This window comes from Lithobates pipiens, unplaced genomic scaffold (assembly GCF_037356315.1).
Source record: "Lithobates pipiens isolate NorthernLeopardFrog02 unplaced genomic scaffold, aLitPip1_a1.2 Scaffold_22, whole genome shotgun sequence".
Lineage (NCBI taxonomy): Eukaryota > Metazoa > Chordata > Amphibia > Anura > Ranidae > Lithobates > Lithobates pipiens.
Window position 1 is genome coordinate 38,616,035 of NW_027507784.1, and position 24,143 is coordinate 38,640,177.

Genomic DNA, 24,143 nt, shown 5'->3' on the forward strand with positions numbered 1-24,143 from the left:
TTGATGCTGAAAAAAAAACGCACTGGACTGCATGTGGTGTGAACTGGCCCTAAATGATGCTTGTAAGCTCAGGACCAGTTCACACCACATGCAGACCAGTGTGTTTTTTTCAGCATCAAAAACACATGGAAAGGAGGTCGTATGGTATTTAATGGCATAGTTCACACCGGTGCGTTCCAGTTCCAACACTTGCATTCTGCATTTTTCCTGTGCTGGACTGTACTGGAACGCTGTAAAAAAAAAAGAAAAGCATCAAAAATGCACAGAAGCGCACATGTCCTTATTTAGGGCTAGTTCACACCAGATGCAGCTCCGTTCAGTTCTGTGCGCTTTTTTTCTGCACTAAAAATGCATGCACTGTGTTTTCCATGTATTCCAATGGCTCTAGTTCACACCATGCAGTCAGTCTCTGGTCAGTTTTCGGTCAGTTTCTGGTGCAGAAACTGACCAGAACTGACTGTATTGGTGCAGAAAAAATGGAACTGCATCTGGTGTGAACTGGTCCTTAGGCCGCGTACACACGGGCGGATTGTCTGCCCAACTTAGTTCGCTGAACCGTGTTTCAGCGGACAATCCGCTCGTGTGTGGGCTTCAGTGGACTTTTTCAGCGGACAGTCTGACGGACTAAGTCTTTCGGAATTTCCGTAATTTTGTCCGTCCAAACTTGGTTTTGTCCGTCCAAACTTGGTTTCAGCGGACAGTCCGCTCGTGTGTAGGCAAGTTGGACGGACTAAGTATGGCGCATGCTCAGAAAGGATTTACAGGGCTGAAGGTTGCATTGCAGTGTATAGGACGTCGTATTTCTAGTCCCGTCGTACGTGCTGTATACGTCATCGCGCAAGCTTTCAGCGGACTGTCTGTTCATCGTGTGCGGTCAAGTCCGTTCATTCAAAAGTTGCACGGACTGTCTGTCGGATTGTCTGACGAACTTAGTTGGGCAGACAATCCGCCCGTGTGTACGCGGCCTTAGGCTTCGTTCACATCGCCACGTAGGGAGGCGACAATCGTGGCAAATAGAATCGTGGGTCACCCGTTGCCCAAAAGAAACTTCTGTGCTTCATTTCCGGTGATGGCCACCCCCCCCCCAATTCTGTTTGCTCATTTTTACCGCGATTGTCGTGCCATGTTTTGGGATGCTATTAAAATCAACAGGCAGTGCACAGGGAGCCCAGTGATTTGCCGCTACTGCGATTCGCAGGCAGTATCGTGTCGATCCCCCCCCCCCCCCCAATTCGGAACGCGGAGACGTGAACGGAGGGTTAATAAAAGAGAGGGGAGGAGGGGAGCACTGGACTGCACCAAAAGCGCACCTGCAGAAAAGCCTCTGGAAGGCATACGGACTGCGTTTCTATGGTGTGAACCGGCCATGAACGCAGCTTTGGGGTGTTTTTTTTTCTTTCTAAGTATCTAAACGGCACTCTTAAATTTTTCATCTAACCCCCCCCCCCCCCCCCCCCCATATATATATATATATATATATATGTGTGTGTGTGTGTGTGTGTGTGTGTGTGTGTGTGTGTGTGTGTGTGTGTGTGTGTGTGTGTGTGTGTGTGTGTGTGTGTGTGTGTGTGTGTGTGTGTGTGTGTGTGTGTGTGTGTGTGTGTGTGTGTGTGTGTGTGTGTGTGTGTGTGTGTGTGTGTGTATATACGTGTGTATATATATATATGCATACATATATATATATGCATACACACACACTCATATATACACATATACATGCACTTTGCCTGTAAAAGAAAGTGTGCATGAGGCCTTCAGATGATTTCTCTGCATTACTTCTTTTATGTTTCTGGATAATGGTTTCCTGCACTCTCCTCTCTATTCTTAGCAGGCTGATCATCATTATCAGGGTCATTATCCTCCCCATCCATGTCATTACACCACCTTCCATTCCACTCATTCCTCCCACACAGCTCTCCGCCACCAGGTGTCGCTGCACAGCTCTGTGTCCCCTCCGTCACCAGCTTAGTCATCTCTATGGCCCTCCAGGCGGCGCTCTCTCTCTCTCTCCCCGCTCTCTCACTGCTCTCAGCTGGTTGCCAGGGAGCAGAGTCCGGCCAGTGACGTCACGGGAAAAGATGGCGGAGGAGAACATCTTCCTGTTTGTGCCCAACCTGATCGGTAAGGAGGGGATTCCGGTGGCGGGGGATCTGGGTAGGAAAAGAGGTGTTACCATTGTGACCCCCTCTATAGGTGTGTAATAAGGGGAGGCCACTCTGGTAACCCCCCACTTTCCTCTCTTATCCCCATAACAGAGGGAGGTGTTCTGTAGTTTGGAGGAGAGAGATGGAAGGGGCTGACAACACTGCAGAGAGCTCAGGGTGTTATTGGCTTGCTCAGTGTACTATATCACAGTGTTGTCATCCTAGAACCGGACTGCAGAACACCTCCCCCTTATCTCTATAACATAGAGGGAGGTGTTCTGCAGTTCTTTGAGATGGCCAGACTGATAACACTGCACAGAGCACAGGATGTTAACTCCCCGTACTTCATCTATGAAGCAGCATTGTTATCAGCTTAGAACAGGACTACAGAACACCCCTCCTTTTCATAACATAGAGGGAGGTGTTCGGTAGTCCACTATATGAAACTTGGGGGGAGGGGCGCTGTACAGGAAGTTATTTCACTCAGTGTACGGCCATCGTGCCCCATATTTCCTGTTTGTTAAATGATTGGTGAGCACTTTCTTTTTTTTTTCCTTTTTTTTGCGATATAAACAAAAAAAGGGCGACAATTTTGAAAAAAAAACACAATATTTTGTACTTTTTTCTGTAATAAATAGCCGCAATTTTTTTTTTTATCACATTTTTTTTCTCAGTTTAGGCCGATATGTATTCTTCTACATATTATTGGTAATAAAAATCACAATAAGCGTATATTGATTGGTTTGTGCAGAAGTTATAGCAAAAATAGGGGATAGATTAATAGCATTTTTATTATTATTTTTTTTTTCTAGTAATGGTGGTGATCTGCGATTTTTATTTATTTTTTTATTTGAGACTGCGAAATTATGGCGGACACATCAGACACTTTTGAGACATTTTTGCGTTGATTGACAATTATACAGCGATCAGTGCTATAAAAATGCACTGATTACTAAACACTAGGGGGCGATCAATGGGTTAACTGTGTTCCCTCAGTGTGTGTTCTAACTGTGGGGGAGGGGACTGACTATAGGAGATAACAGATTGTGATTCCCAGCTAGTAGGAATTTACGATCTCTCTCTCTCTCCTCACAGAACTGGGATATGTGTGTTTACACACACATCCCTGTTCTGCCTCTTGTACCCGCGATCGCTCGTGGCCGGAGGCCATCAGGACCGCTGGTCACGAGCATCAGGACCAGCGGGCGCGCCTGCTATCCCGCTTAAAGGGACCGGCCTGCAGCTACGACGGTTCGCAGGATCGTGCCGACCTGCCGCAGCATAATGATGGCAGCTGGTCGGCAAGTGGTTAAGATAAAAAAAAAAAAAACCTCCTGTGTGCAGCAGTCCCCCGCTAATACTTACCCCGTGCCCCTACTCTGTCCAGCGATGTCCACGATTTCCTCAGCCATCCGGAACTCTCCTCCTGATTGGCTGGGGCATAGCCGCAGCGCCCTTGGCTCCCACAGCTGTCAATCAAAGTCAGTTAGCAAATCAGGGGAGAGAGGGGCGGGGTTGACTGGCAGCTGAGTGTCTGAATGGACCATTCGGAGGGGCCAGGCGCAGCGAAGAAGGACCCGAGAAGAGGAGGATCCGGGCTGCTCTGTGCAAAACCAACTGCACAGAGGAGGTAAGTATAATATGTTTGTTATTTATTTATTTTTAAAAGCGAGACTTTACAACCACTTTAGAAGTGATTGTAAAGGTACATTTTTTTTATTTTTTTTAAAATAACAAACATATCATACTTACCTCCAATGTGCAGCTTGTTTTGCACAGAGTGGCTCCGAACCTCGTCTTTTGGGGTCCCACGGTAGCTTTCGCGGCTCCTCCGCCCATCAGATAACCCCCTCGGAGAAGTGCTCTCCTGGGCGGGAGGTTACCTTGTGGGCACGCTCCCTAGTCCAGGACTCGGCTCCTCAAACCCTGCCCCAGCGCTCACATCATTGGATTTTATTGACAGCAGCGGGAGCCACTGGCTGCACTGCTATCAATCTATCCAATCAAGAGCTGATAACCCCGGGCAGAGAGGCAGCGCATCCCCGTGTGTCAAGTTCGAGGGTCCAGGTAAGTAAAATGAGGGGGGGGGGCGGGGGCTTGGGGGCGGCGGTCACTGCCAGGTGTTTATTCACCTTAATGCAAAGGAAGCATTAAGGTGAAAAAACATGAAGGTTTACAACCCCTTTAAATCTGGGTTCACATGTCTGCATGTCTGGCTGCGGTTTGCAGTCCGGTGCGGTTTTGTTCACCGGTTTAGGTGGAATCCAGGTGGAATTCACACCTAAACTGGACCCACATTCGTGCAGGCCCCTTTTCAGGAATGGACCGCGGCCATCTCAGACACGTGTGAACCGGCTCCATTAAAAGCTGGTCCAATTTACATGCTATGCCAATCGGATGCATCCAGTTCACTTATATGTGAACCGGGCCTTAGTGACAATTGCGCAACACTGTACCCAAACAAAATTTATATCATTTTTTTCACACAAATAGAGCTTTCTTTTGGTGGTGTATTATATATATATATATATATATATATATATATATATATATATATATATATAATCACCTCTGGTGTATAAAAAACAACTATTTCTTTACTTTTTGTTATGAAACATATCCAATAAAAAATGTCAAATCAAACTTTTTCTAAAATTTAGGCCAAAATGTATTATCTTTCATGTCTTGGTGAAAATGTTTTTTTCTTAAATCCAATAAGTGGGGGGGCTGACTAACTTTCACTGACATCACCAATGACACAAATACAGTGATGAGTGCTAATACTATACACTGTCACTGTACTAATGACACTGGCTGGGAAGGGGTTAACATCTAGTGCGATCAAAGGGTTAAATGTGTGCCTAATAATATGTAATGTGTGTGCTGCTTTTTACTAAGCAACGTGCCGATTTTTTTTTTTTCTCCCTACTTTGCACATTGGTGCTGATAGTGGAGAGCTCTGTGTTGTTTACCTACACAGAGCTCTCCTCTGTTATTCGCTCGGCTGATCAGCGGATTTCAGACAATCATTGGCCAGGACTCTCTGATCAGCTTGTGCTGTGGTGAATGGCAGCGGGCGCGCACTCACGCAACCCTCTCTGAAAATATAAAATCACGTACATGATCATGCATGATTCGATGCACGTACGTGATTCGATGCAGCAGGACCACCCTTCTGTAGCATAACAGTGGTGGGCGGTCCTGAAGTGGTTAAAGGGCAGCTTCATGTGAAAGCGATTCCGGGGGGGGGGGGGGGGTGAATACGTCTACATTGATGCAGTATGACCCCCATCACTGTTTCCTCTCCTCCTCAGGCTATGCCCGGATACTGTTTGCCTTTGTGGCATTTTATTTCATGCCAACCTCGCCCCTGGTGGCCTCCACTTTCTACTTGCTCAGCGGCCTGCTGGACGCCTTCGATGGACATGCAGCTCGAGCGCTCAACCAAGGTAAGACTGAGACCAGTACAGATGGATGTATGGGAGATCGTACAAGATGACGTTTGGGCAGGGGTGGGGGCGGGCTTATAGAGTACATAGAGATTCCATATTATATATAAGATCATTATTTTATAAATAACATTTCCAGCAGACAGTACATCTAGTACTTGAAGCCCAATTACAGTCTCAGAAATGGACCTTCAGTTGGACATTGTACTGAGGAGCTCCATTGCTCTCAGTCTGCCCTCCACTCTCCTATCGCAGCAGTTGTACACTGTGTCTTCCTGTGACCGTGCAATCCAATGGGCACCAGAGTGACCACTCTGTATTCTAACAGACCTGGTTAGACACCCCCCCCCCCCCTTTCTGCTGCACACAGAAGGCTTTTTATGTTAAAGTGGAGTTCCACCCAAAAGTGGAGCAGCTGGCTTTTAATTTTTGCGGGGGTGGGCGGACCTCCGCTTTAATGCATAGAATGCATTAAGATAAAAAAAAAAACCTTCTGTCTTTACGCAACCCCCTTTAACTGAACGAGCTGTTAAAAGCTGATTGGATTTCAGTTCTTTTAATCAGGGGGACTCAAGATCACATGCGAGCGTTGTGCAGACAAATGGAGTCTGTCCAGGAATGCCCACTCCTCCATACTGACCATCACGTTTTTGTCAAATTTGCATAACGCCTCCATTAAGCCAGTCCACTGATTGCATCAGGGATGAGGGATCGTCAGAGGAGTGCTGAGGTCGGGTGCTGTGATGTTTTCAGGAAGTTATGTAAAGCTCCCTGCCAGCCCCTCCCACCAGCCATGAAGTCCCTACATTCCATAGAGAAGCACAGAGACTAAAATAAGGTGTTTAATAAAAAACTGTTTTAATTTAATATTTTCATTGATGTGTTGATATGGGGGGGGGGGGCAGAGAAGGCCAAATATATGCAGATTACACTTCACCTTTAAGACTGAGATAGACAGTCCCTTTAAATGACTTGTTATATGTCTGACTTCCCAGGAACCAAGTTTGGCGCCATGCTGGACATGTTGACTGACCGTTGTGCCACCATGTGTCTCCTGGTAAACCTGTCCCTCCTCTACCCATCGTACACCCTTCTGTTTCAGCTCAGTATGAGTCTGGACATCGCCAGTCACTGGCTGCACCTACACAGGTATAGTGTGCCCTCCATCATTCTGGACTAATTTATCTGCATCCGGGGAGTATATATAGGGAGGAGCTGTACATAAAGTTGCTATTACTACACTGTTTAGATTTGAGATTCAGTAATCCACTATATCTGGTGTGTCAGGATCCCTTCCAATTCGAGAAATCCTGCACAGGGCAGTATAGACAATTGCTTGGTTTAGGTCTCCCTGTGTACATAATGTATGGTGGTCTTATAGGGGAAGATTTACTAAAGTTGTGCAGAGTAACCAATCAGCTTTTAACTTTAGTTTGTTCAATTAAGCTTTGACAATAAAACCTGGAAGCTGATTGGTTACTATACAGAGCTGCACCAGTTTTAGAAAATCTCCCTCCATAGTCTTTACATATAAATGTGAATGGGATGAACCCCTTGTAAATGCTCTTATGAGATTATATTAGTGATATCTGTGATTTCGGCTCTACATATGAACGCTCTCATTACTACTTGGTGATGCTGTAAATAGTTTGTGCTTTACTGCTTCTCTATCATGCTGCAAGTCTACCCGTTTGCTCAGACAGATTGAAACACCCCTTCTAAGTACTATATCCTTTTATCTCAGCATTTCAGTAAAGGTCTTAGTTGAACTTTGCCTCTGCTGTGGTGCTTGCTGTATATACTGGCTGCCAGTAAATCTATTAAAGGGATTATAAAAGCAGAAGGTTTTTTTTTTATCTTGATGCATTCTGTACATAAAGATAAAAAGCTTTCTGTGTGCCTCAACACCCCCAACACTTACCTGAGGTCCCTCTCTGGTCAGCGGTCAACAAGTGTCTCAGCCGTCCGAGATTCTCCCTCCCTGACTGGCTGAGACACAATCAAAGCCAGCTAGCCAATCAGGAGAGAGAGGGGGCGTTCCAGGGCAGGGCTCCGTGTGGACACTCATCTCAGGTGCCCCCATAGCAAGCTGCTTACTGTGGGGGCACTGAACAGGAGGGGAGGGGCCAGGAGCATAGAAAAGAGAGGAGAGAAGAGGAGGATTGGGGCTGCTCTGTGCAAATCCACTGCAACAGAGCAGGTAAGTATAACATGTAACAACATTACACTCTAAAGTGGTTGTAAACCCATGGGGGGAGGGGGGGGGGCTAAGCAACCTGCAAGGCAAAGGAATAATGAGCTAGTATGCATAGCATACTAGCTCATTATGAATAACTTACCTGAGAACGAAGCCCCCGAAGCGGTCCTCCATCTTCATGTCTGCCGCTGCCATGGATCCCGGAGTGACTTCTGGGTCTCGCTGCTCCGGCGCTGTGATTCGCTGGAGCAGCGATGACGTCACTTGCGCACGGGAGCCGACACTCGCGGCATATCACCGCGATCTGCGGCCTGCCCAGTGCGCCTGCACGCCGCTGTCTATGGCGCATGCGCTGTAGACAGCGGTGGCTGTCTTTTTGGAAATATCTCCTAAACCGTATAGGTTTAGGAGATATTTGTTGGACCTACAGGTAAGCCTTAATCTAGGCTTACCTGTAGGTCAAAGTGGTTTGTAAGGGTTTACAAGCACTTTAAAGCGGAGTAGTTCCACGCTTATCTGGTTCTTCCTGCCCACCCCCCAGTGCCACATTTGCCACCTTTCGGGGAGACCAGCCACGGCGAATGACGTGAGCAGCTCAGTCCCCCTCCTCCCCTTCTGCCGGGCCAGTGAGAGAGAGCTTCGCGCATGCGCAGTAGGGACCTGGCAGTGAAGTCGAAAGGCTACACTGCCAAGTTACCTTACCCACAATAGCAGCAACAGCACCCGACCAGCTGATGGAAACATCAGCTGCGATGCCAACATCGCTGGACTCCAGGACAGGTAAGTGTCCTAATGTTAAAAGTCAGCAGCTACAGTATGTGTTTTTAAAGGGTATTTAAAACTAAGAACAAACATTTTATACATTGCAGCATACCAGTCCTTAGATGTGCTGGCTGCATTAGTTTAAGGCTAAGAACATTTTCAGTAAGTATAGAAATTAGCTGTTGTTCCTGACAGAAATCATGTGCCTGTAACTTCCAGCGAGCTGGGCAGGAAGGAAAAAAAAAACTCTGTAATCTTCCTTGTGTATGCCCCTTTTGGGAGTTTGTTTCCACTTTAACCACCTCAGACCCTTGGCTCTCTTGTTCCGATAGGGCGTCCATGGACGTCCTCCTAGAACCACGCTCCCGCACGATAAGGAGCCAATCACAGTTGCCCTTTACCACGTGGTGAGATGTGTCCAATCACAGCTGATCACATGTAAACAAACTTGCCGGGTATATGCATTCCTTTCCTTACCTGCTGTCACAGCATGAGGAGAGCCGATAACCAGCAAGTGTGACAAGGGGCATCAGTGCCCACCTATTAATGTCTATCAGCGCATATCAGTGAAGAAGAAGAATTACTCATTTGCAGAAGAAGAAAAACTTTTTTTTTCCCCCAGTATTTTCAGTCTTGTTTGTTTAGCAAAAAATAAAAAAAAACAGTGATGATTAAATACCACTAAAACAAAACTCTGTCTCCAAAAAATGACAAACTTCATCTGGATACAGTGTTGCATGACCGTGCAATTGTCATTCAAAGTGCAACAGCACTGAAAGCTGGACATTTGTCCTGGGCAGGAAGGGGGTGAATGTGCTCGTTATTGAAGTGGTTAATGTCCTTCTAGGATCCCTTGGTTGAGAATGGCTGCTCTAAGGGCTTGTGTAGAAGAGCGTTGCTGTCAATGGCAGGCTTTTGCATTAGAAGGTGGGGCTTCTCAAGTTAATACATTCCAGTACAGAATAATGCATTTGACCTGCTGGATCCAGAGGAATGCAAAACGGGGCAAAACGCAACTTCAGAACTGCCACCCACACTGTACCATTGGGGTAACTGGGAAGCAGAGTTCCATACATGTGTCTAACCTCAGTTGCTGCTTTTGTCTCCCGCCAGCTCCATCCTGAAAGGAAGTGACAGTCACAAGACGATTGACCTGAGTGGTAACCCTGTGCTGCGCTTGTATTACACCTCCCGGGTATGTCCACAGAGTGACCCCTGACTGTCTTGCCTTGAAATAGAATCTGAGAATTTCTTACGGATGTTTCTTTTTTCTTTTTTTTTACAGCCTGTTCTGTTCCTGATGTGCGCTGGCAACGAGCTCTTCTACTGCATGCTGTATCTGCTGTACTTCACCGAGGGACCAGCAGGTGGGGCTGCGTGCTGCAGCTGGGTTGCATGGGGAGGAACGGGCTCTGTGGTCTGGTTATTGTACTGATCCGTTCTTCTCTCTTTTATTTCCACAGTGGCACTGGGTCCGCTCGGAGCAGTCGGTATTTTCCGTCTCATCTTCTGGGTCAGCTGTCCTATCTCTCTGGTGAAATCCGGCATCAGTCTTCTGCACTTGGTCACTGCCTCCTGCAACATGGCCGCCCTGGACTGCGCTGAGCGTGCCAAAAAGAAGTAAACACCTATACTGGGAAGTTTAGGTAGAAACGAGTTATATGCTGGTATAATTTATTACCCCCAGTGTTAATCCTTGCACTGTATCCACAAACTATCCTGCCCTTTGAACACGCCAAGGCCACCTTCCCCAAACTGCCTTCTTACCCTGAGGCTGTCAAGTATTAGTGCCACCTTGTGGCTCCCCCAGGCACTGACTAATCCTTGCAGTGAATTTCTAGGTGGGGAATGATCGCACTCGAGGCTTGTTTTTAGGGTAAGCTGTAAATTCTTCTTCTTCTCTTGAACTGCTAATTCTCCTCAGAACACTGAAAATTTTATACTATTTAAATGCTGTGGTGAACTATTTTTTTTTTTTTTATGTATATGCAATTATGTATGATTTAATTTAAATTGATTTTTACTGTTCACATGTAATGTATGTCCTGTATCGTTTATTCAGCAATTAGGGAACTTTTTTTTTTTTTTTATATTTAAAAGTAAGGATTAAGAACCTCACAGCTCTCAGCAGCTCACGGACCTGCTCCCAGAAGCCTTTGCACCACCAATGACTGCTTTCTAGACAGAAACATGCAGCAACGGTGATCTTTCCGTTATAATTAGGGGAGCCTGGTAGCCGTTCTGCTGGGAGTTCCAAGGGAATAAGGGACCATGTGTAAAGGGAGTTTAATCACTGCACCAGGACACGCCATTCTGAATCTGTCTATGTAGTATTGCAGACACATCTTCTCTGTCTTCTCATCCTGCATACACTGGTTGGGCCTGGGCTCAGTAACATGGGGCAGATTTACAGATAGCAGTACATAGGACACCCCTGTTGTTTATTAATGATTACAAAGTAATGTGTCATTTCTGAAAAATGACTGATAATCTGGCCATACATTATACAATTTTCTTGTTCAATTTCCTTTAGGCTCTGTCCACACCTAGGCGTTTTGTTCTCAAGGCAGAAGTCGCGTAATTTTTGCTGCGATCTTGTACAGGTCAAAAGGTCCCCAATGTAAAAAGCAGAAAACGTCTGTAATCTGCCAAAAAAAAAAAAAGCTCCTGTACTTTGCATTTTGCTTCAGATGACAAAATGCTCAGATGTGAACAAGGGCCATTGAATTGAATGGGATTTGTCTTGTTGGGCGTTTTTAGAGCTGAGGCTTACAGCAGAAAAACGCCCCTAATCACCTAGGTGTGAACAGAGCCTTAGATTTACCTTCAGCTGTATAGTGCAGGGGTCTCCAAATTTTCTAAACAGGGGGCCAGTTCAATGTCCTTCAGACTTTAGGGGGGCCGGACTGTGGCCAATAGGAGTAGAAAAGGTCCCGACATCAGGGAAAAAAGATTGCCCCATCTTTGGCATCAGAGGAGGAATTGTGCCCCATCGTTGGTGTCTTTGGGAAGAATTGTGCACCATCGTTGGTGTCAGTGGGAGGAGTTGTGTGCCCCATTGTTGGTGTCATTGAGAGGAATTGTGCCCCATCATTGGTGTCATTTAGGGGATTGTGCCCCATCATTGGTGTCAATGAGCCTAATTGTTGTCATTGGAAGAAGTTGGGTCCCATCATTGGGCCCAATTGTTGTTATTGGAAGAAGTTGTGTCCCATCAATGGTTCCAGTGGGAAGAGTTGTGCCCCATCCTTGATGTCAGTGGCAGGAATTGTGCCCCATGTTTGGTGCCAGTGGGATGAATTGTGCCCCATCATTGGTGTTATTTGGAGAAATTGTGCCCTGTTATTGGTGTCATTAGGAGGAATTGTGCCTCTTCACTGGTTTCGGTGGTGGGGGGGATTATGCCCCATTTTTTATATCAGTGAAAGGAATAGAGCCCAAAGGGCCACATCCTTTGTTTGGAGACCACTGGTATAGTGCAAGGCCCTGCCTGATTTCTTACAAAGTGAAAGAGTTTAGGTTTGCCCTCAAATTACAAGGTTTTGGAAAATCTAAAGGAAAATTGTATAATGTATGGCCAGCCTTACTGTTGTAAATTCTCTATGGGCCTGACTTAGGCTGGCCATACATTGTACAATTATCCTTTAGATTTACCAAAACCGTATAATATGAGAGTGAACCTAAACTCTTTCCATTTGTAAGCAATCAATCAGGCCCTTGCACTACATAGGAAATTTAATAAGAAAATTGTATAATGTATGGTCAGCTTTAATCATACACTGCAATGTGTAATCGAGGGCTGTGTTTACCCGCACAGGTGTTCCACGCATCCCCATGCAGGCTGTCTCATTCATGTCCATTGGGGAGCAGCGGCTGCCCAGACACAGCCCCTTCTCCCAATTTGACATTTTGTGTGGGTGCATGCCCCTGACGCAACCTGTCCGCTTTTAAGGCCTTGAACCCACACCTACATGGATATCAAATTGGGCTATGTCTGTGTGCCATCCTATGACCACCTCATCCTGACACGTTTCACCCAGAAAAGTCTATGTGAATTAGTCTTTTCCAGGTGAAAAGTGTCAGCGTGAGGACGTTCTGCCCTCCCAATTGTCTGGAATAATAACGTTTTTCAAAACGCTGACATCATTGGAGGGAGACCAGTTTCTTTGCATAAGTTTTAACAACAATCTATCACCATTCAGGCAATAAAAATTTAAATTGTTACTGTAAGCCCAATGGAAATGTTATCACCAGGATATGAACTGATACTGAAATGTTACATGAACTCAGTAAAATGGTTAAAAAGTTCTCCATGGATCTACCTAGAGAGAGTTCCAGTAACAGGAGGACATTCCATCCAGGTGATTTTATTATCATTTGATTATCATACAGAGTAGTACGGTGTGTCAGCATTATTTTGCATATTTCCATGTCATATGGGTGTATTTTTTTTTTTCTGTGTAAATCTGCACCAACTCTCCTTTTAGAGTTTACAGGGAACTTGTCTGGGATGAAAGTTTGGTAGATGCCATTACTTGTTTGACAGGATGGAGACAGCCAGGGTTGCCATTATGGTCCTTGAGTTCGGTGACTGCATATTGGTTCTAGCTTAACCACCTGCCAACCACGCATTGTAGCTTTACTGCTATATACATATACCATCCCACCCAGCTGTGCTGTCACTGGCTCCAGCACATGCCATTCAGTTTTTCCGCACCATGATCTATAGCTGGAACCTGCCGATCGTTGGAGCAAGTGACAGGAGAGAGCTTTGTGTATGTAAACAACAGAGAGCTCTCTTCTGACAATGGCAATGTGCTGGTTTTTGTTTCTCTGCAAAGCGGGGAATAAAAACTGGCACATCCCCTAGTAAATTTAGCACACAGTACACATAGTAAACATTTGTCACACGCATATTTAACTCTTTGATTACCCCTGATGTTAACCCCTTGCCAGCAAGTGTCATGAAGTACAGTGGCAGTGTATGTTGTTATTAGCACTGTCACTGGAGATGTAAGTGGCCGTTAGTATCAGATTGCATGCTGTCCCACTATAAGTCGCTGGTCACTGCCATTACTAGTATAAAAAAATAAAAATAAATTCCAGTGTATATGATGTCAAAGTTTTGTTCACACAAATCAATCAATATACACTTGGGATTTTTTTTTTTATTCAGCAAAGACATGTAGCAGAATACATTTTGGCCTAAATATATATAGAAATTTGATTTTTAGGGTTTTTTTTTTAATTGGATGTGTTTTATAACAGAAAGTAAAAAAAAAATGTGTGTGTATATGTATGTATGTATATATATATATATATATATATATATATATATATATATATATATATATATATATAATATATGTGTGTGTGTATATGTATATATATATATATATATATATTACACTTTTTTTTATTTTTATTAATGCTCTTTTTTGTTTAAGGGTCACTCTGATGAGGGCCCTGATGTAAAGGGGGATGCTGATGGGGAACCCTGATGTAAAGGGGGATGCTGATGGGGAGGGGGATGCTGATCGGGAACCCTGATGTAAAGGGGGACACTGATGGGGAACACTGATTGGAGTTCTCTGATCTAGCTTAACAACACACCAGGTGTGACTGACAGTTTTATAGCATATGATGTGGGGGGAACCCTAGTTTAATGATCACTCTGCTGGGGACCCTGATGTTAAGGGGACTCTGATGGAGAATCCTGATGTAAAGGGGTGCTGATAAAGTCCCTGGCCCTTGTATGGAAAAGTTTGGAGCACCTGATCTAGCTGATCAACACACCAGGTGTGAATAAGCCCCAACAGTTGTATAGCATAGTAACAAGTAGTGTACAGGAATGTAATGGCACTCATATTTTTTTTATCCCTGGCAGGTTCTCATATATATATATATATATATATATATAATATATATATTTTTTTTTTTTACTTGAGTGAAAATGTGCAAAGCAACAGGTTTACTTTCATGCCCACACCCCACCAATGTACTTTTCTTTGCTGCCCATACACAGCTTACCAAATAGCAGATCTATGTTTTTTTTTTTTTTTGCAAAAACAAAAGACCACTCCCTTACACGCAATGCAGAGGATTGTAAATGGCAGGCAATTGCCGATCAGGGAAAATGATACAGAAATTACACCATTACCAATTCTCTTCGCCCCCCGTGCAGCAGGGATCACCTTAGTCATGCAGAGGATTCCGGGTAGAATCAGAGAACAGACTCAGGGATAAATAAAACGTAATCATTAGTTGGTGACATCATATCAATGCAGAAGCTGTGTAAAATGTGATGACAGAGTAACATTCTGATGATTTGAGCCGATGCAGAGGCCTCACTATTATTATTTTGAAGTGTCCAGGCATGAGACTACTCTTGAAACTTGAAAAAGCATGTTCACCTTTAAATAGTTTCTACTTTATAAGGCCTATACCAACACAACTATGGTTAGTGCTGTTCTTGGCCTATTGGTCCTTTATGAAGGTGGACCTGTCACAAACTAGCTGTTTTATTTTTATTTTATTTTCTGAGGAGCATAAGCCTCACACCATAGCACAGTGTGAGTGAATGAACAATGGTTATACTCCAACAATAGTTGATCTGGTATGAATATGTGACATATTATAATGGCCTCTGAGCATGCCTCCGCTTCAGTTTTTTTTTTTTTTTTTGTTTAACAGATCCGCCTTATTATATAAACCAGTCACAGCTCTTGACCAACAGTACTCGTATTACTGATATACTGTATATTGTATGTTAGAGGTGTGTGTTTCCTGTATTCCTGCCTTAAAAGCTGGCCCTTGTGTTAATAGACTTTTAATGAATGACGATATTGGGCTTGTTAAGGAAGAAGTATCACCACAATCTAAAATCCCCCAAGAGAATGTAGCATTTGGTCTTGTTGTGATCTGTGCTGTGGTTTTTTTTTTTGTTTTGTTTTTTTGCTACAAGCATCTTTGTCTCGGCTGGCCCTCAGTTCCACCCCAGACTAAAGCCCAATTTATGTGATCTGATGGGGGGAGTTACATCTGAGCAGTCTATAGCAACGTAAACTAGTTATTTACTAGCAGCCAGCAGAATGGTCACATGGCATAGAAAAAACACATAGGTGAGAGTCAAGGACGTTGCACACCCCAAAAAACTGAAAACATGGAAAAATTCCCCATTGGGGCTTTTTAGCAGCAAAGGAAAGGCAAGTATATATTGTAAAAATTTTTGTTTTATTGGTGAAAAAGGTTTAATTTGTACAAAAAGTTCTAATATGAGCACTGGTCAGTCACTTACCCCCCCAAAACCACACTCCCCGACACTGACTGATGCTTTGCTTTTGAGAATGCAGCCTGCACTTATATTAGTAAAGTATCAGTCAGTGCTGGAGGGGCTGTGTGATCCATCTGCCGGCTGTTATAAAGTAGTTTTTTTTTTTTTTTTTTTAGCAGCCGGCAGATAGGTCACACAGCCCTGACCAGAACTGACTGATCCTTTACTATTACAAGTCCTTGGAGCAGGTCTGCTTGGATCACAATACAACTATGCTAAATGACAGCGCTCATCTCCAGAATACTGCTACTGCCATAAATGAGCGCTGTCAATCAGTTAGAGCTGGGGAGTGGTGTGTGTGTGTTGTCACCCAATGTCAGCTCTGTATCCAAAGAACCCATCAAAACAGGACAAAGTGCTACATTTGCTTTGCCCCCTGGGGGGACAGGATGAAGACAACATATTTATGGTGAGACTTCTTCTTTAAAGGATACAAAAAAACCTGGCACAAAGGAAAACAAAGGTGAAGCAGTCTATTACAATGTATAGCAATGTGTTCCTTTTGCTTCAGTTTTGGTTGGTTCCCGTTGGATGACACCACTGCGGAAATCTGTAATGTGATAATTATGTTCTTCTGTTAAGGCCAGCTGCAGGGTGCTATGCTCTGTTTAATTATTCCTCCCCCCAACACATCTGTTTCTGTATACCATTCCTCCTGTACAAGGGAACTGTGTGATATAATAAAGATCTATTATTACCACTTCAGTGTGTGTGTTCTGGATAAGCAGTAGTGTGAATCAAAGTATTAGTTTGAGCTTGCACAGTGATAGGCACTTCCTCCCCACCCCCCTGTGAAAGAATCACTAGGAGCCGGTACCGTCCTATGAGGAAGTACAGCAAGTCACACGCTCTTCCATACCCAGATGTACTGCATATAGTCTTCACTGCCAGCAGCTGAATGTAGGTGGGGGAGGGGGGTGCTAAAATGAACCCGTCACCTGGGTTTGTATTGTGTGTTTGTCCTGCTATAACTACAAGGGCGCCTCTCTCTGTTCTGTAATCTCAGCCTCAAGCCCCCTCCCCGCCAGGTTCCAATGTAATCAGTACAGCAGCTGGGAAGGTGTACGGTCCACATAACATGTCACTAAGTTAAAGTGGAACTTCATTCTCCCAATCAACATTGATTATTTTTAATACTCATACTGCTAACATTAGTAAATTGGAATGTATATCATATTTACTTTTTATTTTTATTTTACATTTCTTCAGTTACTTTCTGGTTTCTTGCTTAGGCAAATGGTGCCATACATCAAAGGAGTCTACAAGAGGTTTTTTTCTCAGCTAAGCACTCCCTCTCCTGCATGCATGCTTGAGCTAAGGACAGATGGATTCCAGGAAGTAAATTCTACATGAATCATTTGCCCTTACTCAAGATGGTCACAGTCAGAAATGCTAGGGCGGGGGTTAAAGTGGTTGTAAACCCTTACAACACACTTTGACCTACAGGTAAGCCTAGATTAAGGCTTACCTGTAGGTCCAAGAAATATCTCCTAAACCTATACGGTTTAGGAGATATTTGCCGAAAGACAGGCACCGCTGTCTACGGCGCCTGCACTGAGCACGGCACCCGTCAATGGCGATATGCTGCGCGTGGTGGCTCCCGTGCGCATGCGTGGGAGTGACGTCATCGCCGAATGAATTGGATCAGCGAGACCCACCGAGAAGATGGATGCGCCGGACTACAGGGGACAGCGGAGACTTCGCTGGCTCCTGTGTCAGGTAAGTGACACATAATGGGCTACTATGCGATGCGATGCATAGTAGTCCATTATGCTTTACCTTTGCAGGGAATGAAAGAGGAAGTAAACTCATCAGGGTTTACTTCCTCTTTAAAAGTGGTTTGGATGGGGGAGTTTGCTTTCAATATTATACAAATGAAATAAATTGCGTTTTTGGTTTGTGGTCCTCAGATGCAGTGAAGATCTTCCTTAAACCCCTGTTCACATTTTGACAAGTTACATCCTATTGCCGGTGTTTCATTAGATTTGGTGACCCGTCAGATAAAGTAACGGAAGTGAGGTTCCATCGCCACAATCTTGCTACACCCCGCACTCGTCCATAGTAAGGATACAGTGAGAAGGCGGCAAGCGGACATCTTGTTACGTCGTGGGAGGTTTGCATTTCACACTTATTTTTAACAGTGTACAGAGCTTATAGGGTGAAATACAGTATTTAGAAATCCGTCTGACTGTTTAGATGTTGCATTTTAAAAGCGGCGGTGGCGAACCTGCTGATCTCGCAGCTGACAGAACACATGAGAATCACGATTTAAAATTTTTTTGCTTAGAATAAAGATCACGATTCTCGCGGCGTAAAATCTTTCACATTATACAAAAAAATTGAGCTAACTGTACTGGTTAGTCTCCTTTATTTTAATTCATTAAAGTAATCTTTTCCCAAAAAATTGCATTTGAAAGACCGCTGCACAAATACACTGAGAAATAAAATATTGCAACAACCACCATTTTATTCTCTAGGTCAGGGGTCTCAAACTGGCGGCCCTCCAGCTGTTGCAAAACTACAAGTCCCATGAGGCATTAAAAGGCTGACAGTTACAAGCATGACTCCCACAGGCAGAGGCATGATGGGACTTGTAGTTTTGCCACAGCTGGAGAGCCACCAGTTTGAGACCCCTGCTCTAGGGTCTCTACTAAAAATATTATATATATATATATATATATATATATATATATATATATATATATATATATATATATATATATATATATAATAATGAGAGAGAGAGAGTGTGTGTGTATATGTGTGTGTATATATATATATATAAAATGTTTGGGGGTTCTAAGTAATTTTCTAGCAAAAAAAAAAATTGAAACCAACAAATGTCAGAAAAAAGGTTTAGTGTTTAAGTGGTTAAACTTTCCTCATTTACACACTGAAGTCTATTGCATTGACAAATTGTTACAATGTTTAGACTTAGTTCCACTGCTAAAGAATGTTATGATTCTTGGCAGACTGCCCGTTTTATTTTTTTTATTTTTTATTTTTTTCTTCCTTTCTTTTGACCTGTGGCTTCAACAGAGCAAAGAGAATTCTCTGCATAGAAAGAATTGGGAAATACTTTTTCGAGATTTTTTTTATCATGCAGCTCTACTTTAAAGGAACCAATACTCACTCTGTGTGAGATAACAGCACCATTTTATTTAAAAGCACATCTTTCCTGTTACCAAGATACCAAGATATAAAAACTAAATATAAAAGTGAGCTTTTCTGCACCGTCGTACGTATTTCAAGTAATTGCACAGTTTTATATTTTTACTTTCTCTTTTCACATTTTACACATTTTGAGAGCTATATACTGCTAATATTGTTTATCAAACAAGTACATGCTGAAGAACTGCTGATCTATATCAATAAAAAATACATAAAAAGAGGTTTTATTCTCACTTTGGTAAAATATTTACCTTCTTTGGATCATATTCACGTATCACAAAAAAAAAAAAAAAGGTATGTCTGCCGTCTTTCCGGGATCGTTCACACTGTGAGTGGTGTTTTGCGTTTTTCCCCACTGGTTGAACGTAAGCCACCTCTAGGGCACACAGAAAACAATTTCTTCTATGTGCCACATTCAGACCCCAACAATGGCGTTCTGTGCGGTGTGATACAGTGCGGAATAATGCAGCATATTTGCATTTTACTGCAGCACATTGGATGGCACCACATGTCAACACACCACAGCGAATCGCACCATGCTGCTGTGCAGGGATGTGAATGAGTTGTCACTACGTGACACTTCAAATATAAATAAAAAACAAAACAAAAAAACAGCGTGGTGTGCTGAAGCACGCATTGCACTGCGCCTGACTCGTACTGTTTCCTGAAAGAGGTAGCCATGCACGGGCAAACGCTGTCTTTTACCGTGCAGGCTCATGTTAACATAGCCTTACTTGTCGGGGCCCTGAAATTTTTCAGGTATTCATACAGCGCTTTACATACACTCACCGGACACTTTATTTAGGTACACCTGTTCAATTGCTTGGTAACACAAATTGCTGCTCAGCCAATCACATGGCAGCAACTCGATGCATTTAGGTATCTAGATGTGGTGAAGATGACTTGCTGAAGTTCAAACCCGAGCATCAGAAAGGGGATTTAAGTGACTTTGAACATAGCATGGTTGTTGTTGCCAGATGGGCTGGCCTGAGTATTTCAAAAACTGCTGATCTAGTGGGGTTTTCACACACAATCATCTCTCGGGTTTACAGAGAATGGTCCGAAAAAAGAAAATATCCAGTGAGCGGCAGTTGTGTGGAGGAAAATGCCTTGTTGAGGTCAGAGAAGAATGGGCAGACTGGTTCCAGATGATAGAAAGGCAACAGTAACTCAAATAACCACTCGTTACACCCAAGGTATGCAGAATACCATCTCTGAACTCACAACACATTAAACCTTGAAGCAGCAGAAGACCACACCTGGTGCCACTCCTGTCAGCTAAAAACAGGAAACTGAGGCTACAATTTGCACAGGATCACCAAGATTGGAAAAACATTGCCTGGTCTGATGAGTCTCGATTTCAGATGGTCGGGTCAGAATTTGGTGTAAACAACATGAAAGCATGGATCCATCCTGCCTTGTATCACCGGTTCGTGGTGGTGGTGTAATGGTGTGGGGGGGGGGGGGGGATATTTTCTTGGCACACTTAGAGCCCCTTAGTACCAACTGAGCATCATTTAAATGCCACGGCCTACCTGAGTATTGTTGCTGACCATGTCCATCCCTTTATGACTACAGTGTCCCCATCTTCTGATGGCTCCTCTTCCAGTGGAATAATGCACCATGTCACAAAGCTCCAATCATCTCACCACTGGCAATGGGGTCCCTGTACTCCAATGGCCTCCACACTCACCACATCTCATCCAATAGAGCACCTTTGAGATTGGCATCATGGATGTACAGCCGACAAATCTGCAGCAACTGTGTGATGTTATCATGTCACTGGAGCAAAGTCTCTGAGGAACGTTTCCAACACCTTGTTGTATCTATGCCACGAAGAATGAAGGCAAAAGGGGGTCCAACCCGCTACTAGCAAGGGGGACCTAATAAAGTGACCTATAAGTGTATATTGTACATTCACATCAGTCCCTGCTCTCAATGGCTTACAATTTAAGGTCCTTATCTCACATACTATGGGCAATCTAGACAGGAGCCAGTTAACCTACCAGCATGTTTTTTGAGTGTGGGGGGATAACCAGAATACCAGGAAGGAAACCCACACAAGTACATGGAGGACATGCAGGTAGTGTACTGAAAACCCCAATTCTGCAAAGTGAAAGTCCTAACCATTTACCCACTGTATGCATTTTTGCTCCTGTGTTTAACGCTTTTGTCTCGGAGTGTCTTGGTCGAGCAGTCTGAGCCAAAAAAAAAAAAGAGTTGATGTCCCACAATGCACTGGGAGTTAGCTATGATCTGCTTCTGTAAGGCTGAACATACACTATACAGTCTGATTGTACAATCTCCCTTGAAGCTGCTAGAACGTTCTTTCATTTCTTTGGTTTATGTCTGGGTGTAGCGAGGTATCAGTTGCAGACCTGAGTGTGTTTGGTGGACACCAAAGGAATATGATGACCTGCAGTCTCCATTGTACCCAGAAGATGAAATTCACATGTTATAATGACATTCCTCCCATGGACTTGGTTAAGTCCCCAACAAGCCAGGGATCGTTTTCCTTGAGAGCTTTGTAAAATTCTTCCTCTGCGCCTTTTGATTTCATTATGTTAAGCAGAAAATCATTTCTTTGCATTGTCGTCCTCCGAAGTCTAATCTCTTCCTCCTCCTCTTCGTTAATGACCCCCCGCTGACGTAAAGACAGAAGAATCGGCTCAATGAGTCCCATTCTTTTACACAGATCTATGTGACGCCTCTGTATAAAAAGTCTTGCACCTCCAAGGATAAAAAGAAGAAATTACAAAAGGTGTATATTTCATTGAACTGTGTAACAAAAATTACAATGCTTTTCGTGTATGAGTGTTTTAGGAAAATCGTTACACAAGTAGCAGAATAAATCCCGAAAAGCAAGAGTGTAAAACAACCTTTCTCAACCTTTTCAACACAGAGGAACCCCTAAAATAACGTTCCCATCTCAGGGAACCCCTGCTAAAAATGACTATATCTATAACTCATGATACATTCATACATTCTAGCTCCCTTGTTACCTCCTCCCATGCTCGCCTTCAACTTCTGCAGAGCCTCTCCCATCCTCCGGAACTCCCTGCCCCAAACTGTCCGATCAGCCCCTACCCTGTCCACCTTTAGGAGATCCCTGAAAACTCATTTATTCAGGGAAGCCTTTCCCACACCCACCTAACTGTCCCCGAGCCACCCCCATCAAATCATTCTCTGCAGCTATTACCTTTTGTACCACCACCCCCTCCCTTTAGAATGTAAGCTCTACGAGCCGGGCCCTCCTGTACCTTTTGTATTGAACATTACTGTAATTGTGTTGTTGTCCCCCCCCATACATTGTAAAGCGCTGCGTAAACTGTTGGCGCTATATAAATCGTGTATGATAATAATAATAAAAAAACAATAATGCATTTGTGTGATAGTCAATGGGAAGAATGCTCCTTACACTTGTGGACATTGGGAAGAATTACTCTCTTACAGATAGATAGCTAAAAAGAGTGTCAGTGGGAACTTTTCTGAGAGGCAGAAATTACACATTGCTCAGGGAGCGCCTAGCAACCTCGGGAGGAACCCTGGTGTTCCATGGAACTCTGGTTGAAAAACCCTGGTGTAAACCATAGCAACAGCTGGGTTACTTCATATATGCATCCTTAACCCCTTCCCGGCCAAGGGCGTCATATGACGTCTTTGACTTTCAGTGGGAATATCTGAATGATGCCTAATAACAGGGAATATGACTAAAACATAAGACACTAAGATCATAATAAAGCAGCAGTCATCCGTGCCAGTTGGTAGGCTTAAAGAAAAATTAAACTAAAACAAGAAGCCCAGCCCTGCATAGCATGCAATGATAGTAAAGGAAAAAGACCTTAAACTTTGGTAATAGCTGCATAATTCACATAGGTACTTTCAACAAGGGTTCTGCTATTTCCAACAAGACAACGTCTAAGCTAGACGAAACTCGCCCTGGATCAAAAGTGTGGTCCCGTCACGCTGCTCACCTCATGTCATGTCTGTCCATACACGTCGCCACCCACCCCTCCACTTCCATAATCCCATTCACCTTCCCAATCAACTCCTCTGTACTGGGCACATGTGTTCACTTCTAGTAGATAGGGATTCATCTCTTTGCGGCATTTAGGAGGTGTGGGAGAGTGCTTTTCTTATAATGACTGAGTGGGATGGTAGAAACATGGAGTAGAAAGTGAGCCGGGGACAGTGGGACGTCTACCCCGAATACATTTTTTATCTGATCTTTAACTTGGGACCAGAAGGGTCGAATCACGGGACATTCCAACCAGAGGTGCAGGAGTGTGCCTCTCTGGCGGCAACCTCTCCAACAAAGATCGAGGGCTATGTGTGATAAGGTCACAGCTCATCAGTCACTTAGAATTAGCCACTTGGGTCCTGGATTCAATAGAGCTGGAATAGGTTAATTGGTATATGTGTGTGAGTTGGGCAGCTGAGAACTCCATCCCGAGGTCACGTTCCCACTCCCGAATAAACGCGGCTTTAGTTATAGTGGGAGCGGAACCCAGTAATTTATACAGTACTTAGTGGGGTAGGGGCTCTTTTTCTATGAACAGCTGTTCAATTGGGGTAAGTGTAGATAACTCCCTAATAGAACGTCCATGGGTAGCAAGAAGATGGTGCAATTGCTCGCAGCCCCAAGTCAATGGGAAAGCTTCCAAATCTCTCTCTAAAGCCCCATACACACTATCAGATTTTCTGCTGATTTTTGTCTTCAGATTTACCAAAACCATGTAGTGCAAGGGCCCGCCTGATTGCATACAAACTGAAACTCCTAAGGTTTGACCTCGTATTATATGGTTTTGGTAAATCTGAAGGAAAAAAATCTGAAAATCTTATAGTGTGTATGGGGCTTTAGGGTCTCCAGGGAAAGCAGCCGTGCCCTACAGAGTTAACCAACACTGCTAAATTTGGCTTAGGCATTAATGACCACTGGTCAGGGAAGTTGTAACAGAAAACGATCATGCTCTTGTTTTATGGTGAGGCTTTGTGAGTTCATCTGCAGGAAAAGAAGACTCTTACCTGAGTCTGGTTCCCTTATAGGTCTGATCCCTCCGTCATGTTCAAGTTGTTCTTCAAAAAGG

General features: G+C 43.9%; 2 protein-coding genes across 4 annotated transcripts in view; one reads left to right on the forward strand and one right to left on the reverse strand.

Moving 5' to 3' along the window:
- The first annotated feature begins 2,028 nt into the window (after window positions 1-2,028).
- Window positions 2,029-13,840, forward strand: CDIPT (CDP-diacylglycerol--inositol 3-phosphatidyltransferase). Its single transcript, XM_077447376.1, has 6 exons — window positions 2,029-2,121; window positions 5,459-5,593; window positions 6,589-6,742; window positions 9,666-9,747; window positions 9,838-9,919; window positions 10,016-13,840. The coding sequence occupies exons 1-6, from the start codon at window positions 2,079-2,081 to the stop codon at window positions 10,174-10,176; spliced, it is 657 nt and encodes a 218-aa protein (XP_077303502.1). The 5' UTR covers window positions 2,029-2,078; the 3' UTR covers window positions 10,177-13,840.
- A 5,184-nt stretch (window positions 13,841-19,024) lies between these two features.
- LOC143923594 (uncharacterized) overlaps window positions 19,025-24,143 on the reverse strand; it is a 48,269-nt gene continuing 43,150 nt past the window's right edge. For all 3 annotated transcript variants that reach the window (XM_077447377.1, XM_077447378.1, XM_077447379.1), the window contains exons 10-11: window positions 24,082-24,132; window positions 19,025-21,786 (exon numbers count right to left, since the gene is read on the reverse strand). In XM_077447377.1, the coding sequence (XP_077303503.1) occupies window positions 21,512-21,786; window positions 24,082-24,132 (326 nt within the window). In that variant the 3' untranslated portion in view covers window positions 19,025-21,511. The remainder of the gene's footprint in view (window positions 21,787-24,081; window positions 24,133-24,143) is intronic.